The sequence below is a fragment of the Pelmatolapia mariae genome, linkage group LG20, assembly GCF_036321145.2.
Source record: "Pelmatolapia mariae isolate MD_Pm_ZW linkage group LG20, Pm_UMD_F_2, whole genome shotgun sequence".
Taxonomy (NCBI): domain Eukaryota; kingdom Metazoa; phylum Chordata; class Actinopteri; order Cichliformes; family Cichlidae; genus Pelmatolapia; species Pelmatolapia mariae.
In genome coordinates this window covers 30,960,880-30,978,309 of record NC_086244.1, presented here as the reverse complement: position 1 = coordinate 30,978,309, position 17,430 = coordinate 30,960,880, and the positions used below count along the sequence as shown (strand labels likewise).

The 17,430-nt window shown below is 37.8% G+C and overlaps 2 protein-coding genes across 2 annotated transcripts; one reads left to right on the top strand and one right to left on the bottom strand.

The window, feature by feature from the left end:
- The first annotated feature begins 254 nt into the window (after positions 1 to 254).
- On the top strand, positions 255 to 16,078 carry ppih (peptidylprolyl isomerase H (cyclophilin H)). Its single transcript, XM_063463799.1, has 9 exons — positions 255 to 441; positions 10,923 to 10,987; positions 11,127 to 11,150; positions 13,841 to 13,885; positions 14,307 to 14,349; positions 14,635 to 14,727; positions 14,897 to 14,984; positions 15,065 to 15,105; positions 15,724 to 16,078. Exons 1-9 carry the CDS (start codon positions 376 to 378, stop codon positions 15,790 to 15,792), a joined length of 534 nt encoding a protein of 177 aa, XP_063319869.1. The 5' UTR covers positions 255 to 375; the 3' UTR covers positions 15,793 to 16,078.
- On the bottom strand, positions 4,554 to 5,948 carry si:dkeyp-100a1.6 (probable G-protein coupled receptor 160). The gene has a single exon (XM_063465271.1). The coding sequence runs from the start codon at positions 5,895 to 5,897 to the stop codon at positions 4,731 to 4,733; it is 1,167 nt and encodes a 388-aa protein (XP_063321341.1). The 5' UTR covers positions 5,898 to 5,948; the 3' UTR covers positions 4,554 to 4,730.
- Positions 16,079 to 17,430: the final 1,352 nt, after the last annotated feature.

The following is a 17,430-nucleotide window of genomic DNA, read 5'->3' as shown; positions in this document are numbered from 1 at the left end:
AACAAGTGCCACACCCTTACCTTACCAGTTGATACATGCTTAATGAATTTGACATGGAAAGGACTGTGCTATAACCAATACTTGTAAATGCAATAACTTTGACAGTTTTTTAGGTAGAAGTAAAGACAAATTCAATTTTTTTTTTTTTTACTGTTCATTTGTCACGCTGCTATCAGTTGTCACATCGCCATGATCATTTATTTCCGTACAATCGCGCTTTTGGTGACGAAAGTCTTTTGTCCGCAGAAGGGATTCGTAGCACGTCTCTCGCGAGACGCCGTAGTTCCGACAGCGCAGATCGTGGTTCAAATGATTGCTGTGTAAATAGCCAAACGTCGCATTTTTTTTGTCTCAGAAAGCGGGTAAATCACAAAAATGTCGATTCAAGCCTCAAACCCCAACAACCCGGTTGTGTTCTTCGACATTACCATTGGAGGGCAGGTGAGTAGCATCATAAAGACACTTTGAAGCTAACCGGGCAACGTTACCGCGTCACATCAGTGGCAACAATAAAGTTCATAGTCTGGTTAAACCCTGTTAAACGACCTTGTTGTAGAACATACACACCTGATGTACATTATATACAATAAGGCTGGCAAAACCTTTATACTCCTTTTCATTATATACGGGTGAGTTTGTTGAAGTAATGTTGACGCGGACAGAGAAAGCACGTTGACTTTAAATCGAAGATATCCCGATGTTGTTCAAAAGAATAACTCCCGCAACTAAATGCATATCAGTATGGTACGATAAATTAGTTATGTGACTGTTATTCATCTATTGACACCGTGGAACAAGCTGCATTTGGAGAAATGACTTTTTGAAAACTTTAGTTGTCTCTCACACGCACACTTATATAGACTTGGTGTGTATATAAACTTGGGGATTATCCTGTAACAATGCTTTTTAGTCCATTTATTTTCACTTAAATGGTACCACATTTGTGATCTGAGAAGGAGAATTGTGTATGTGGGTTGTGCCCATTAAAATCTTTTCCAATCCCAAATATCTTATTCTGCTTTTCACTTTTATTTAGTGTCATTTATCAGATTGGATGATTAAAATCTGAAGAATCAATACATCCTGGCAATTTAACAATTTATTCATTGAACAAACAGCGGCCTCAGTAGCATGTGGAAGAACCATATGCAGCCACACCAACCTGGCACCTCCACCTCATGGTGGTCACATACTGCTGTGGGATGGCATACTATTCTTCAACCAGCATTTGTTGCAAGTCAGCCAGTGTGGTTGTGTTGGTCACTTTGACACTAATGGCACGCCCAAGCCACAAGTGTTCAATAGGGTTGAGGTCAGGACTGCAGGCGGGCTGTTCTGTCCTCTCCACACCCACCCGATCACACTGCCTCCGCCAAAAGCTGGTATCCTATTGGTGCAGCAATCAACAAAATGTTCTTCGAGTCTTCTCCACAAGTTGATCCTATGATCCAGCTGACGTAGGAAGAAGTTATTCATAGCTCAACATAATGTTCCTTATGCCAGGTTCCACTGCACATGTTGCTGACGCCAGTGCAAATACGCCTGATGGTGAAGAGCAGTCATTGCAGGCCTCCAGGCAGCCCTATGAGAATAGGGACCGGCTGTGTGCTGTAGAAAGTGGTCGGCTATATTGTCCTGAAAAGCTTGACTGCAAATCCGTAAATGACTGTCTATGCTATGGTGACAGGTAAGGAAACTGTCTTCGTGTGGTCTTGTTGCCCTCAGATGCACACTTCGCGACCGTCTCTGTCATACTGATCTTGGCCTTTAACTTGGAGATGGTAGGGGGCTAGGGCTCACTCCAGGTATTGCTTGTTTTGCAAAACGCCATCTTGAAGTTGCCATATCTAGAGCAGTCAAACATGGCATGCTTGGAAAAGACAACATCTGATCACTGTTCTTGCTTATGGGTGCTTCTAATCGCTTGCCCATGGCACCTGAGTGCCAGCACCTCCTTTATCTGAGAATGAAAACTAGAATCAGTAGCAGAATAAGCTGTTTGGCATTGAAAAAGAAGACATACTCTACCTGGTGCTCAACCCACAAATGCATTTTCCTTATAGATGTGGCACCATTTAAGGGGAAATAAACAGTATTTCTGACAGTTTAAGATTTAGTGCCAAAAAGTAATGTAATTGACCAAACACAAATACTTTTTGTGCAAAGTTTATATATGTATGCGAGTGTGTGTGTGTGTGTGTGTGTGTATTGAAATACAAGTATTTATGCAACAAATTATTTATAAATTAATATGTATTTTACTTCTTACTTCGAGTGTTATTGGCATTTCCATTTAAGCTTACGTTATGTATTAATGTATTTTAGACAGATTTATTTAATATATTTTTAGAGTTTTAAAAAAAAAGTAAATAGTCCTGAAAGTCAGTATTATTTTTAGCTTTTTTCTCTGGTCCTTTGTTATGAGCCTGCCCTTTAATAACTAATAGGTGGAAATTTGATCCCATGAGCTGCTTTAAAGACACCGCCCCCAGTTGCATAATGAAGCAGGAACAATGTAAAAAGAAATTAGAGAAAAGTATATAGGGAATTTTAAACAGATAAAATAATAAGTAAAAAACAGATAAAAGCTATTTAAAACAGAGAGACCAAGAATTACTTTCTATGTTTATCTTTAAGATTTCATTTTGGTTAATGATGGATTATTGTCTCAGACTCTTGCATTGATTAGTCATATTTTTTTTTCTTTTTTTAATGAAAGTGACAGAAGTTCCCTTTAACATTAAAAATGAAGCCCTATTATCATAACTTGCCTTTGAAAGCATTAAAATAATACACAGACTCTAAGTACCATAATTATGTTAACATGTTAGTTGAGTCCTCTTTTTTTTTTTTTTTACTTCATTTTCCTGAATTTTCTAGTTGAAGATTGTTCCTTATTTAGGTTTGCTTAAGACTTTGACAAAAAAAAAAATGTTAGCCTAAGAAAGGGGAATGTCAGTGGTGCTAGTAGCGACTGTTTTTACATAGAATGGTGGTGGTATGAACTTTATGTTCTACATGTACCAGCATATTGTAGTTTTCAGGACACATCTCTCATCTAAAATAATTACAACAAAAGAAAAAAGTCTTTATGAGACCCCTTTACTCATAATAAACAGATTTATTATTATGATATGGTTAAGCAAGAAAAGATGTTTTTTAGTTACAGCCAATTACAAAATGCCACTGTGAGATCAGTGTTGGTGTTGCAGTGCGTTCAGTTGTGTTATCTGAACTTCGTCAGCAGATGGCGTCAGTGTCGGATTAAAAGCTTAGTTTTAAGTCAAGTTTATTCATCAAATTGGAAATAACATATGATGGAAAAAAAAAGATTACATCCATTGTAGCTGCTGATCATATTTAATGACATTCATGAACATCTAGAAGAAACTTTGTACCTTTTTGATTTGTGCAAAAAAGTCAAGCGGTAGGAGTGGTAGGAGGAAAAAGAAGGAAAAAGAAGGTATTGTAAAATAAATATCTTAAATTTTATGATGCTACCTGATTCTAACAGAAGACGGAATAAATTTGAATCAATCATTCAGTCATAACATCAGGTGTGTAACTTAGAGTAGAGTAGACATTTACTGCAGCATTCACGCAGGTGAAACTTTCTTAGTGGCTCATCACATCACGTTTCTTTTAGTGTAGACCAGGGGTGAGGGGTAAGACCTCCCTAATTGCCATTCATACTACACCAATTTACTAATAGATAAAGAAGAAAAAAAAATTACAATTACAACAACTATTACAAAGGGGCCACGGTTACATAAAATAAAAAAGAAAAAAATCCAAATACAAAAACCAAAAAAACCCCAATAAACCAAGAAGCACTCAGCGTGCAAACCGTCACCAAGGCAGCTCACACTCTGAGCAGTATTTACTTTTATTAGAATAGTATTGTATTTTGTGTATTATATTATTATTTATTTTTTTATTCTTTTTAAAAAAATTCTTAAAGTACTTGCTTTAAAACATAGTATAGTAAATATAATATAAACTTATGGTAACCTATATCGCTTATGCTGGCAATGCAAACAGTGGCTGTAAGATATTTTAAAATGCCCTTTTATTAGCACTTTGACCTTCAGATTAATCTATTTACCTTGAAGATGATGTCAGAGGTCAAATGTGAGTTATTTTTAACCTTTTTTGTTGTTTGTATATGTTGGCAATACACATCACAACTTTAACAGTCATAGTTATAAGTCTGTTTGGCAATTTTCAACCAATAAAACATTAAGCTGACCTTGAATAGCTTGATGGATATAAGTCAGATTTGAATAGATTGTTAATAGGAATCCGTTCTAGACCCCTACAAAGTTTGTTATTCAAAGCTTTTTCAGCCAGCGTGTTTAAAGACAGAATGATGCTTACACATACAAACATTATCAAAAACACAACCTCTTAGATGCGGGTAAAAATGACATTTTCTTTGAATTAACATAAACTCTGTTTATAATTACAGGACAGTCTGACCAATGAGCTGCCAAAACCTTTTCTGTAATGTTATACATTTCTTACACTTTAAGTCCAGCTGTGTTGACAGATGTGTTTTATTTACTACAGCAATATTTCTTTATCATGTAGAAAAACTTGTCCCATGTATAGGGATTCGATGCACTTATCTGCTCCACTTAGCATCAAAGTCTGCTGTATGTGGCCCACATTGTAAAATGAGTTTGACATTCCATCTAGGCTTGTGATGTCTGTTACTTTCAGGTTTTTTCTTACACATCATAAGTATTTCTCTTCTCTTTTGATGGGTTGAGCTCAGGAACCATCAGTTCGGGTTGCATTTCTGTGCTTATATGCCAGTAAATGTGCCATGAGCATAGATTTTCTGGTAAATTGGTGTGTGGCCCTAGAGTCTTGCTCTTTACCCAGAATAGCACACCCAGCAGTAAACTGTTGGTGCATTCCAGCCACAACAGGTTAACAGATATGTATGCAGGTACTCCAAGGCCAAAAACCAAACAGGCCAGAGACACAGCAAGAAAAGGCATCCAGAATGTGGCGAAGCCCAGTATTAGACTGATCCAGAGAGGCGGTCGATGGTGGATTGTATCTGTCAGGTAACTCTTTTCATCACCTTTTGTCTCTGGGCAGAGGGTTGAAGTGAGTAGCAAGTTGTTCCCCACCTTCTCTTGTTCTTCCTCTGCTTCACAGAACTTGTCAGCATCTCGTACCCACTGGGGAATATGTGAGCAAAATGGTAGCAGTGTTAAAAGGATTGCAGTGAAAATCCCAGCAATGAAGTTGATCACCAGTTTTGACTCCTCCACTTCACACACCAGAGCTTTCTTCAACCTTTTGCTGCAACTCATATCCATCAGTTTAGCATCAGCATGGCTAAAAGAGCACATAAAAGCTAGCAGCCACATGAGAAGTGTCAGGAGTATATTTCCGAGGGTTTTTAAGAAGGCTCTGCCTTTGCTAAGAGCTTTGTCTCTTAAAAGGTAGTCCGTTAAACTCAGGCATATCATGGGCAGTGGTAATGCTGCATATGTTGCTGAGGCATTAGTCAAAAGGAGGCAGGGTGTAAATGAGTGGACAGGACCCAGTAACCACACAGCTGCCATTAAAATGGTCATCACCCAGTCAGCTACTATGATGGACAGGCTGCACACACTCATAAAGATGGTGTACCGTTTTTGACACCATAAATAAAAGATCGCTGTTTCCAGGCCTGCTTTGGAAAGTAAAAGTGAAACATACTTTCCAGTGTTGTCTGTGTGACTGGCAGACATGCCCTCCCATTCATGTATAATGGCCAGCATTCTGAAAGTGTGGCTTGTGTCAAACAAAGATGGCAACTCTGGCAGCATTTGACTTGGACTGCAGTGTTCAGACGTTCCAGGAAATTCTGTGAAAGACAGCAGAAATTGTATAGACATGATGAAAGCTTATACGGGAGAAAAAACCACAAAACAGCTTTTAGCTGTGAGTGCAAGGTGTGAAACCACCTATTTTCTGACTCTTCTAGGGCTTTTGTTCTAGGGCTACAGCTATTGATTATTGTAGTTATTGAGTATTCTATTGATTAATCAAGTCATCTCATAAGAAGTACTTTTGCCTTTATTAATGAGCAATAGTAAATATTCACAAGAGAAAAAAACACTACTTTGATTTATCTCATGTTGATGTCTTTTTTGTTTTTGTTTTTTTGTTAAGCTTATCATGTCTGACAGGTTTTATAATCAGAGTTACGATCTGAATGCGAAGTTGTGACAAACACATTAGCTTTTCCAAGGTGAGCTCTGTAAGTCCTCTATAGGCTCCTCTTGTTTGACAAGAGACAAGAAAACAAACGGGGAGAAAATATAATAAAAGATAAATATAAAAATAAAATAACATGGTAATTAACAAAAAAGGAAAAACATTTTTTTCATGCCATTGTATTTTTACTTATTTATCACAACCTAAACCACACACTTGGTATTTGGCAGGGGGAGCTGTGATGTCTGCCTTTTACTAACCAGCAAGCCTACTGCCTTAAGCCCATGCGGCCCCCAGATAGGACACGACAGCAGAAATGATGACAATGCTGTCATAGTTTAACGCAAAGAGTCGCGGTCGTTAGCGAGATGGTGAGCTCACGTGGAATGAAAGAAAACATTTTTCTGCCTTGCAAAACAGCAGCGCCTATTCCTGTAATCACCATTACACCTTTACTAGGAAAAAGCTGGTGGGACTCTTTTCTGAAACCACCTGATAAACAGGTTTCAACATGAATAAAAGCGAACTTGGCCATGCTTTCTTCAGTAAAAATCTACAGTAGAGCTACAGAACATAAAATAAAATATGGAGATGAACTGTAAAGTTAGTTTGATATAATCTTTAAACCAGGAAGCTTGCTGAAGGCTTTTGGCAGCTGTTCTACTTTATATGGCAGCAATACCTGCAACAACCAGTGTGAGTCTAAAGGGCGGTGTGGGGTTGGATCATATTTATTTCACGGTTTGAGTAGGATTATTTTTCTGGATTATACTAATATAAATATGTGCCAGTAATACACTGAGCCACTGACCCAGTGCTGCTAGGTTGGACACTGAAATATTTTTGTTAATTATTAACATCTATAGCATCAAAACTTCAGTTTTGTACAGGAGGAAGAGCTGCATTGAAGCACAGGGCACACCTCAGTTCTGAGAATGTCGATAAACTCGTTTATCTTCATTGCAGTCATGCATATTCATTAGATCGCTGAAACATAGGTTAACGTGCACACATGCACAAAAACACAGACACACACCAAGTTTACCGTATCCAAATTATATGATACTATTATGACTCGTTTCTTGTCTCCCACTAATATAAGCAAAACTTCCATGATGCTAGAATAAAGGCTATTTTAAGCCATAGTTTAGGATGCATGTATGACTTATTTTATTTGACAGTACTGTATTGTGCTTATTTATTTTTGCATTGAAGAAAGTATTTTCTTTAAAAAATGATTTTAATATGACATGTAAATACAATTAAAGGGTTTTGTTTTGCAGTTAAACAATTAAGAACATTGGTTTCCATTTTAGAAATCGCAATGAGCATTTCATTTGAAACACCTGTTTTTTTTCCTGTGTTGAATATTTATTATTGCTCATTAATAAAACAGAAGTATTTTTTTATCATATTACCTGATTAACCCTTTCATGCATGAATTATGACAACCTTAATCAGGATTTTTTTTCTTAAATATTTTTATTCATCTTTAGGCATGAAAAGATGAATAAAAAATACTTGAGAAAAAAATCCTGATTTAGGTTGTCATAATTCATGCATGACAGGGTTAAATAACGATAATTACAATGAAACACGCCATACATCTATAGTAATATTAAACAAACAGTGGGTGGCAGGGTATGGAGTGACACATCAGTGTCCAATGTAGTGGTTTATGTGCAAGTATACCATCAACACTGACACAAACACAATAAAACAGCCTTTGAGTAGCTGTCCACTGTAGTAACCACTATGCATGAAAGGGTTAATTGAAGGAATAATAGATAGAATAATCAGTAGCTGCAATCTTTCCTGCTACAGATGATCTCCTGGTGTAGTTGTTAATAATTAATTGTAAAACATATTAAAAAATATTGCCTTCAGGATATTTTATAATTGAGTTACTGAGTAAATTGTTGCAGACCTATTTTATTGAATACCTTTGCTCCTGCCCCTATTCAGATTACCGTTGTATTTCTAAACTTTGATCATTATATGAAGAGGGTATTTTAGAGGTTTGCTTTAAGACTCCACCAAAGGAAATACATATACATTGTATGAATCTTAAGTTCATTAAACTATAAAGATATTTTTCTCCTGCAAGTTATAAAATGTCTTTTCTTGTTTACATTTAATTTCATTTTAGAAAACGTTCTCCTGATAATTACAGTATGCACCGCACTTGTAAAGTCCGAACAGTTAAGAGGTCACAGTGGAATGGCAAAATGCATTCATGTAGTACTATAGATATGTATCATTATCAAATTTGGTGTAGTCGTAGCCTAAAAGCTGTGTTACCCTGCTTACAGGTCGCTAAAACTGAGATGATGACAAACCATACACCCTGAAAATAAATTGGGGTGTATCCGTTTGATGCACTGTTAAATTATTAATATTAAAATGTTAGATTAAAAGAGGAAATGAGAAACCATTGATTAACTTGACCAGTCTGCTTATCTTGTATGTACCTACATACCTAAGAAAGTGGGAAATCGCTAATGAAAATAAGCATCAGTTGTTATTTTGGTATGGTAAACTCCTTTTATTGTAATTTTAAGACATGCTAAAGTGTTGTATTCAAACTGACCAATCAGTTTGCCACCGCAGAATCACTTCTGCACAATACAGCACACACATAAACTTTATGGTCCTTTAGATTTAAATTAAATCATGTTCTGCCATTGAAGAATCCTGTGTTTATCATGAAAACGAAATAATAAATGGCTCTGAATTTACCTTTCTATGCTGTGTTGTATTAGTCCCGTAAGCTTCAGCAGAGGTGGATAACTCTTGTTCAGTAATGTAAGTCCTGCTTCTGACCTGACTGTTGTGAGCAGGTAGGTAACTCTTCATGATCCTGCTTCCCCATTGTTGATGCACACACCTAATGAGACACACCTTCTATTTTTTTTTTCCAAGAACTCCGGCTTGTTTTCCCTCCCACATGTATTATGGAAGTGACGACTTCCTGGTGCATCAATTTGCATGTCCTGCAGCCAGGACAACCAGTGACTGCTCACAATGTGTGTTTGAAACTGCTCCCTTTAAATTATTTTGTTTGCCTACACCTCATGTATATCAAGTTACACTCGTTTCTTGGGAATCAAGATCCAGTGAATGGCCGGCTCACAGAAATGTCAACTTATCTGTCTTTGACCACAATAGACTGGTGATTATTCCTGTTGCAAAGTTGATATGTGGACTATGTCAACACTGTAGCCTCGGGTTTGGCTTGATTGGTTTGCTGTGTGGTTTTGTTCTCAGTTTTTGTATTATTATTATTTTCTTTTACTCCTCCTGATCAGTTAATATAGGTGTGGTGAATTTGCACGCTGTGGATTGGAAAATTTCAACACTGTTTGTTAGTTAAAGCCTTGGCCTTATGTCTAAGTCGGTGCACTTGAGACCTGGTTTTTCCAAGTAGCATGAAATGGTACTTTGAAATGGAAATAATCTTGGAAAGTTGATACTCTAGTAATAGGATGACAACAAAAGTAGTCCACTGTTAAGAAAAAAAGTTAAAAGCTGTCTTACCTATTGTTGGGTACAGAACGTCAGGGGAAACCAGACTCCAACAAGGGAAAACCCTTACCAGATAAAATGTGCTGTGCTTGTTTGTTCTTTATCAACACAATTTCTGATTTCATTTCTTTGTCTGGAAACCTTAAGCATACTGTTTTATCTCTTTTATCTGGCAAGCACAGGACATCCAGAAACCACTGTGGTTTGTCCACATGGAGTGGAGGACGAGTTGTGCAGTGATGTCATGAGGACAAACCGCTCCTTGTACGCCAAATGTTAGATTGTTCTCTCACACAGACTTGCACACATTGTTGTAACAGTGGGCCACTTACATGAATTCAACAGTATCAGAGAACTGGGCGGAGAGATGGCCACACTCACATACATGTGTATATGTAAATACAAGGCTAAGATGATTTATAGTCCAGTGACGTTTTGCATCAAGATTGTAGCATCTCATTATTTCTATTGTTACACCTGCATGACATCAAAACTGAGACACAGCAGAGCTTGTGTTGTTTAAACAACAGTAGCTATGTTCAACTTCGCTGAACACTTTACATATTCGGCGAAGTCGACACAAATTAAAAGCCAGAAGTAGAAGGTAGGAAGTGTAACTGCAGCTCCCTCTGAAAGAGTGTTAGTGAGTGTAACTGGCTAGTCCAGGTTACATTATCATTTAGACAAGAATAACCTGTTTCTGTGTTCTGGTGCCAAATCTCCGCGAGGTATTTTCTTTTGTGTGGTTACCCTTTGGTTGGTTAACCAGTAGTTTTCTTTACTGCAGTGTTGATTTTGACATGAAATTTAGATGTAGTTTAGATGTAGTTTTTTATGTATATTCTTTTGACTAGAACATTATTTAGTTTAAGTCATTAAATTAAACATCTAAATTCTTTGTTTTAGTCTAGTTTTTGTTGCCTAAATGTCATAAGATTTTAGTAGACTAATTATAAACTTGATTCAGTTGACTAAAATATACAGTATAAAAGTTGAAATTTGTCCATGTGTCTGCTCTTCTCTTCCTCCCAAGCACTGACATTTTGTTGTGTTTTCATGACAATTGGGACCACCCCATCAAACTTATTGTCTTGTTTTTGTTTTTAAAAAAAAGGTTTGCGAGAACTTTGATAATTCTGTTGATCAATTATTGTTAACTTTGCTTTACTGTTTGACAGGATGTTGGACGGATGAAGTTTGAGCTCTTTGCTGATGTGGTTCCAAAGACAGCTGAGAACTTCCGGTAGAGAACAAGTCACACAATCACAGACTGCTCACAGCCTTATATGATATAATCTTCTTTTTTGTTGTTGTTGTTGTTGTTTGATATACAGTATGTGTTAACAGAAATCAAACTTTAACAGTTTCATAATCTCTTACAGGCAGTTCTGTACTGGAGAGTTCAGGTAAGGCAATGTATGGTGGATGCATATTTGCAAATACCACATCACCAATCTGTACAGTTATTGACATAACATTCACATGCTCTTCTTGAAAGCACTTGTTAGCAGGGCCGCAGTTGTTGATTATTTTAGTAATCGAGTACTCCATCGATTATCGAGTAATCACATAAGAAATACTTTTGTCTTAATAATGAGCATAATATTCTTAAGAGAAAAGCAAAGGTTTTGCGAACTGAACTGCTCATTCGTTTGCCTTGATGCATGCTCAATCATCCGTTTAAGTAAATCCCAAAAAGTACCTTTGCACAATGACTGAAACTAGCCCACTGAATGAACAATGGGCTGAGGTCAGTTTCTTGATCATTAATATGCAAATTGAGAAACGCTTCTCCCACTGACATTGCTACGTCCAGATGAACAGAATTAACTTTTTGGGGTGCTCATTGGTTTGCATTTTACAAATTCCACTGTATTTTCGGGCTGAAATGTGTGCCTGCATGGTAAGTGTACTAGAGAAGGAGTAAGTATCTGGTGACTGAAGGGAAGAAAAAAGCGCATATCAACATTATCAGAACTGAGGTGTGTCCTGTGCTTTGATGCAGTGTTTCCTGCTGCAGAAAACTTTGGGTTACTTGCATAACCCCAGTTTTCAGAATAGCATGGGTGTGATGTCTCACAATGGGATGTGCCTCCCTGAGATGAGCATTTATCTCATTCCACTAATCTTGATTGGCTGGTGATTGTAACACCCACGTTGGGCAGAACCATCTACCCTTTAGTAACTTATGCTTGCGTAGCTGTTATTCAGGATAAGCACCTCTTCTTGCCTTTCCTTAGCAAGAAGGGCTTGTCTGGTGAGACATCTTACTCATGTTACTTTGAGAACACAGTAGCCTAAAGTTCTCATTCCTAGCATTTGTTTTGATGTCCCATTATGGAAAATGGAGATTCCAGACTCCACATAGGCCAGATTGGGCTTCAGTTACACCCAGGTCTGCCCTAGAGCAAACTGAGTGCACGAGGCCAGAAGACAGGCAGTAACTTGGAGTACTCTTTGATAAAATGGCAGGGGAATGTCAGGCCACACTCTTCTTTTTCCTGAGCTGCTGACTTGCCTGCTACGCGGGTTGTCCCGGTGGAACTGCTGTCTGAGTTGTGGCTTACCAGCCCTTGTTTTGGGATCTTGAACTGAGTGGGAAGCTGGGTGACTGCCTGAGCAAAGGTCTGTCATGGGGTCGGAGGTGGTGTCGGCTCAGTTTTCTGGGAAGATGGAGTTTGAGACCTCATCCTCCTGCTTCCCCGACTCACATCTATGCCTTATGGAACCCAGAACAGTCCTGAAATGTGGCTTGGATTGTGCAGCGTTGTATGCAAAGACAAATGTCTGTGATCACAGTGATCTCTTCCCACACATTAGAGTCAGTCCTAGTCGCATTGGCCTCACATAGATCTCTGCTTGGTAAGCAGCTAACATGGAGGTAATTTTCAGTGCTCTTACCGCTAAAGCCACCACTTTGTAGGCCCTTTCATTCACAATGAAAATGTGGAGCTCCTGGAGGAGCCCGTAGCCAGCTGTGGATGGAGGTGGGCTGCAACTTATCATAGGAAGTGAAAGTAAGCCATGCTTCTCTGTGCCCTCAAAATCCAGGGAAGAAGCCCCATGTTACATGAGTAACTGCTTTGCCGCCCTGGTGGCCTGGGGCAATTTCTTCCCTTCATAATGTGATCTGGTGGTCTGAGACCTGGTGTGTGTGTGTCTGTAATTGAAAATGTGTTGCCACAAACGAAGAGTAGAGCCCAGTTCAGTTTCTCTGCTTCCTCTGGTGTGAGGGGAAAAAAAGTGTATATCTTTGATTGCTGGGATGTTTACAACAAGGGCAATCAGTTAGCTGGTGTGCTAAACTGTACAAAAAACCCCCGCCTTACTGAAAAGTAAGTGGTATGATGCTCGATCAGTGATGAAGTCTTGGGTTCAGGACAGACAACCAGAAGGTAGCTAGCAGCCGGTGAGGAAAAGTTAGGAAATCACTCCTGTCTATGGACAGTTAAGATAGCTAGCCTAATGAGGGGTTGAGATATGTTAGCTTTGTACTTTGGGTTGTTGTTCTGTTGAAACGGGTTATCATCAAGGATGACTCTGTACAATGCTGCATTCGTCTTTCCTTCAAACCTGATTAGTCTCCCGGTTTGCCATAACAGTTTTGAGTGTTATGACAAAGGCTGAGAATACTTTTGTTTTGTTTTTGGGTTTTTTGGGGGTTTTTTCTAAATGAATTTTCAAGAATAATATTTGAAATAGGGCTGTATCATAAGAAAATGTGGAACAAGAGAAAGTGCTGTGAATACTTTCCAGATTTAGTCGTGTCTTCTGTCGTAGTAGTTGCTGGTTCGTCTGTGTTGTTCCCCTCCATTTTCCTGTGCATTCTCCCCTCGTTGTTCTCCCTGCATCTCTGTTTCACGTCTCAAGGTTTCAGGTTTGTTTTTGCTTAGTTTTTCCCAGTTTAGGTTACTCTTAGGTTTTGGTTTTGGACCAGTAAATGGACCAGTAAATGCTGGTCCATTTACTGTAAAAATCTGAATCACAAACATAGACAAATCTACTTCCTGTCAAGGAGACAGTTGACACAGTTTGTACATTAAAATATTTTACTGCTTACTTCATTTTCTTTTCTCACTGACTCCTGTCTTTTTAGGAAAGATGGCGTTCCTATTGGCTACAAAGGTTGCACATTCCACAGGTACTCACATGGCAGCTTGACTTCTGTAGCTTACATTAAACTCTGGTGTTTGACTTATGAAGTGTGTATACTACAGCAGCAAAGCCGAGATGATATTCTGTGCTATAGTTACAGAAGAAATGTACCGTGTTAACGAAGGGTCTACGATGACACGACTATCACATCTGTTATGTGATTCACAGTGTCATTTAGAAAACTTTTGCAATGCTACACTTCCTCTTTGCATTTTGCAATGACATGCAACTTGAGTCATTTTACTGTGGCGATTGTGTACACTGATTAACAGAAAATGGAAAAGAACATACATTTGTAATCTGCTGTCTATTACAGTTAGACTGTAATGCTTTTCATATATTTGTTAACTTTTGTGAGGTTTTCTTTAGCAGAATTGATATTTTCTTTTTCCATTGGTCATTGGCAGGGTGATCAAAGACTTCATGATACAGGGAGGAGACTTTGTAAATGTAAGTACATGGAAGACTGGATTGACAGCACAAATATCCATAGTTTAATGGTTGTCTTTTGACATTGTCTGGAAAATTTGCACAAACACTTTGTGAATTTGAGAATTTGTTGATTAAATCTTGCCATGGTAACTATTGACTTGAACTGAGCAGATTTATACCACATTGGTGTTTCCCCCTCTGGTGGTTATGCAGTGTATTACAACACATTTAAAGTTTCCTAATCTATTGCTTTCTTTATGAGCCCCTACTTATTACTGTATGTACTATTAATCTTTTGTGCAGGGTGATGGAACAGGTATCTGCAGCATCTATAGAGGTCCATTTGCAGATGAAAACTTCAGAATAAAGCATTCTGCTGCCGGTCTTCTTTCAATGGTACGTGTTTTGATAAATCTACTTACATTTTATCTTGCAGTATAGTGACTGAAAATGTTACCAATTGATTGGGTTAAATTCCTACTGGATGGGTTAATCTCCACGGATACACTTCAGGTAAATCACCCTAACCAAAATGTGTCTGTTTTAATATTGTATCATATTACAGGCAAACAGTGGTCCAGGAACAAATGGATGTCAGTTTTTCATTACCTGCACTAAATGTGACTGGCTAGATGGGAAACATGTTGTGTTTGGTGAGTAAATCAACAGTATTGCATTTTTTTACTGTATTGTCTGTGTCAGAGTTGAATTGTCTTACTTGTAATTATTACAGGAAAACTGGTTGATGGCCTACTGGTCATGAGAAAAATTGAGGTAAGAACTTATCTTCCCTATAAATCTACCATATTTGTTTAAATGGACAGATTTGTATTTGTGGTTCTTTTGGTAGGAGTAAATTGACAGAGACATTGTACACTAAGCTCAAAAATTTCAAAGGGGGAGAATAGCCATGAAAAAAAATTAAGCTAAAATGTAGCATTACCATTTAAATTTAAGAAATTCTCACAAGGCCCCCTCTCTTCTTCCGCTCTCTTTCTGCCCTTTCCTGTCTGCTTTCTGTTGTGCTTTCTAATAGAAGCAAAATGCTCAAATAATAATAGTAAAATGAATAAATTCTTACATAAAATTAATTTTGAAATGTCTTTTTGGGGAAATAAACGAACATAACCCAATAAAATGTTGACTTTTGTAAACACTCATCACTTTACATCTGTGATGTTTAAGGCTTCAAGACCTTTTTTATAGCAGGTATCCAGCCTAATACTAACACCTACAGTTTGATAATCTTTTATAACGTAATGTTTATGTAACAAATAATTAAACCTGTAACTCGTACAAGTCCATATAAATCACTGTAGTTGGATGTAGTGCTTAGATTACAGCTTTAGAGTGGCATTTTTGTTCTAAACATATGTCGCTTTCTTCCTACAGAATGTCCCAACAGGGCCCAACAACAAGCCTAAACTCCCCATTGTCATTGCACAGTGCGGAGAGATGTGAGCTGACACGTGCTAAACACCGTGTCAACATTACACAGCCTCTGTATACTTTTAATGTCTTAATTGTGACTTGTTACTCTTCAGAAAACATTAACACACTGATTCCTGCAATGACCAGTAGTGGATATTGATGTACTTATTTGGTTTCAGACTGCATTTGTTTTAAATTCATTGCTTCATTGCTGTTGTTCTGTCAAGTCCAAATTAAGACTGTTTGTGTACCTATTTTTTTAATTGAACAAAGAATTGGATGGTGGTCATACTTTGTATTATTTCCAATCAATAAATTTCTGTACATTTTTATAAATGCTGCAGATTTTTTTTTCTATATCAAATTATTCAAAAGGATTTCATTAAGTGTCAAAGGGCAGCATGTTGCAATACTGACCATTGGATATAGTCTAGAAAGTAGTGAAAGCCAACTATAAATAGTCCCTCTAATAATAATTCAATAATTCACATCTGTAATAATCAGATTTACCTGATGACTAAACTTTTTATCAACTTAATGTGTGTTTGAGAAACTGTGGCAGTGTCCAAACTTTGAAAGAACATTGTGTACCCAGAGTAATCTGAGCTGCTTTGGTAAGTGTTACTAGCTCTGTTTCCTTATAGTGCCTTTGATTAAAAATTGATCTTAACCTCAAAGTTATGGAGGAAATGAGAGGACCACTTTACAGTGAAACACATCTTCCATGGCAAGCACTCCAGTGCCAAGCACTCGTCTGCTGAACTTATGGCTACCTCTTCTATCTCAGCCATCTATACAAATCTAAGCCTCCACAGACCCCCTCCCCCATCCATGCTCTCCCTCCTCGGCCTTGGACATCGTTCCCTTGGCATAAAAGAAGCTTTTCAGATGGAGACGCTGTTCTTATGGAGGCAGGAAGGAGGCTTTTTTCCCCCATTTTTTTTGAAAGGGGGATCTCTGTTGGGAAGCTTTCTGGGGTCATTGCTAAAGCCCATCTTTGTGTATGGGAGAACGGTACTCAGACATTAACAGCAAGCTCTTCACACATCGGCCAGTGCTCGTAAACAGTGCCAGTGGAGCATTAACATGACAATGGAAGGGGGGAAGGTTGTGGTGGGGTTGTCCTACACTCAGTCTGGGCCCGGCTGCTCTGGAAGTGGGGTTTCTAAATTCACACAGGATGATGACTGGCTTTAACCAGTTAAAATAGAAAATTACCTGACTTGCTTTGTCAGTATTTCTGCTAAAATTTGGTTTAAGGTTAATAATTAAATGATTTACAGAAACAGCTTATTTAAACTGTGATGTAATTTTTGACAGTCAAATTATGGTGTGACTAAGGTAATTAAGATTTCCAGAAATGTTAAATGATTATTTTTTTTTAAATGCTTAGGTGTAATAAGTAACATTGATTACTTTATCAGTTACCCCTCTTTGTTATATATATATGTGTGTGTGTGTGTGTGTGTAGACACACACACGCACGCACCTTTTTATTTTTAATTTAACCAGCGTACACAATGAAACTGAAAATAGTTTAAACATTCAGGCATCGTTTTTCTCTTTAATGGGCCCGTGATTCTAGATCTCTTAAGCAGAATATTCAGCTGTTGACTTTCCTTTGCCCCGTGTGCGATTAACACACGATAATCACACTATTTTGGCCAA

Bases quoted from the DNA above. Each gene is read 5' to 3' on its own strand.
- ppih (XM_063463799.1), top strand. From the start codon at position 376: ATGTCGATTCAAGCCTCAAACCCCAACAACCCGGTTGTGTTCTTCGAC. The intron at 442-10,922 runs GTGAGTAGCATC...ACTGTTTGACAG, and splicing joins ACATTACCATTGGAGGGCAG to GATGTTGGACGGATGAAGTT. The intron at 14,350-14,634 runs GTAAGTACATGG...TCTTTTGTGCAG, and splicing joins AGGGAGGAGACTTTGTAAAT to GGTGATGGAACAGGTATCTG.
- si:dkeyp-100a1.6 (XM_063465271.1), bottom strand. From the start codon at position 5,897: ATGTCTATACAATTTCTGCTGTCTTTCACAGAATTTCCTGGAACGTCT.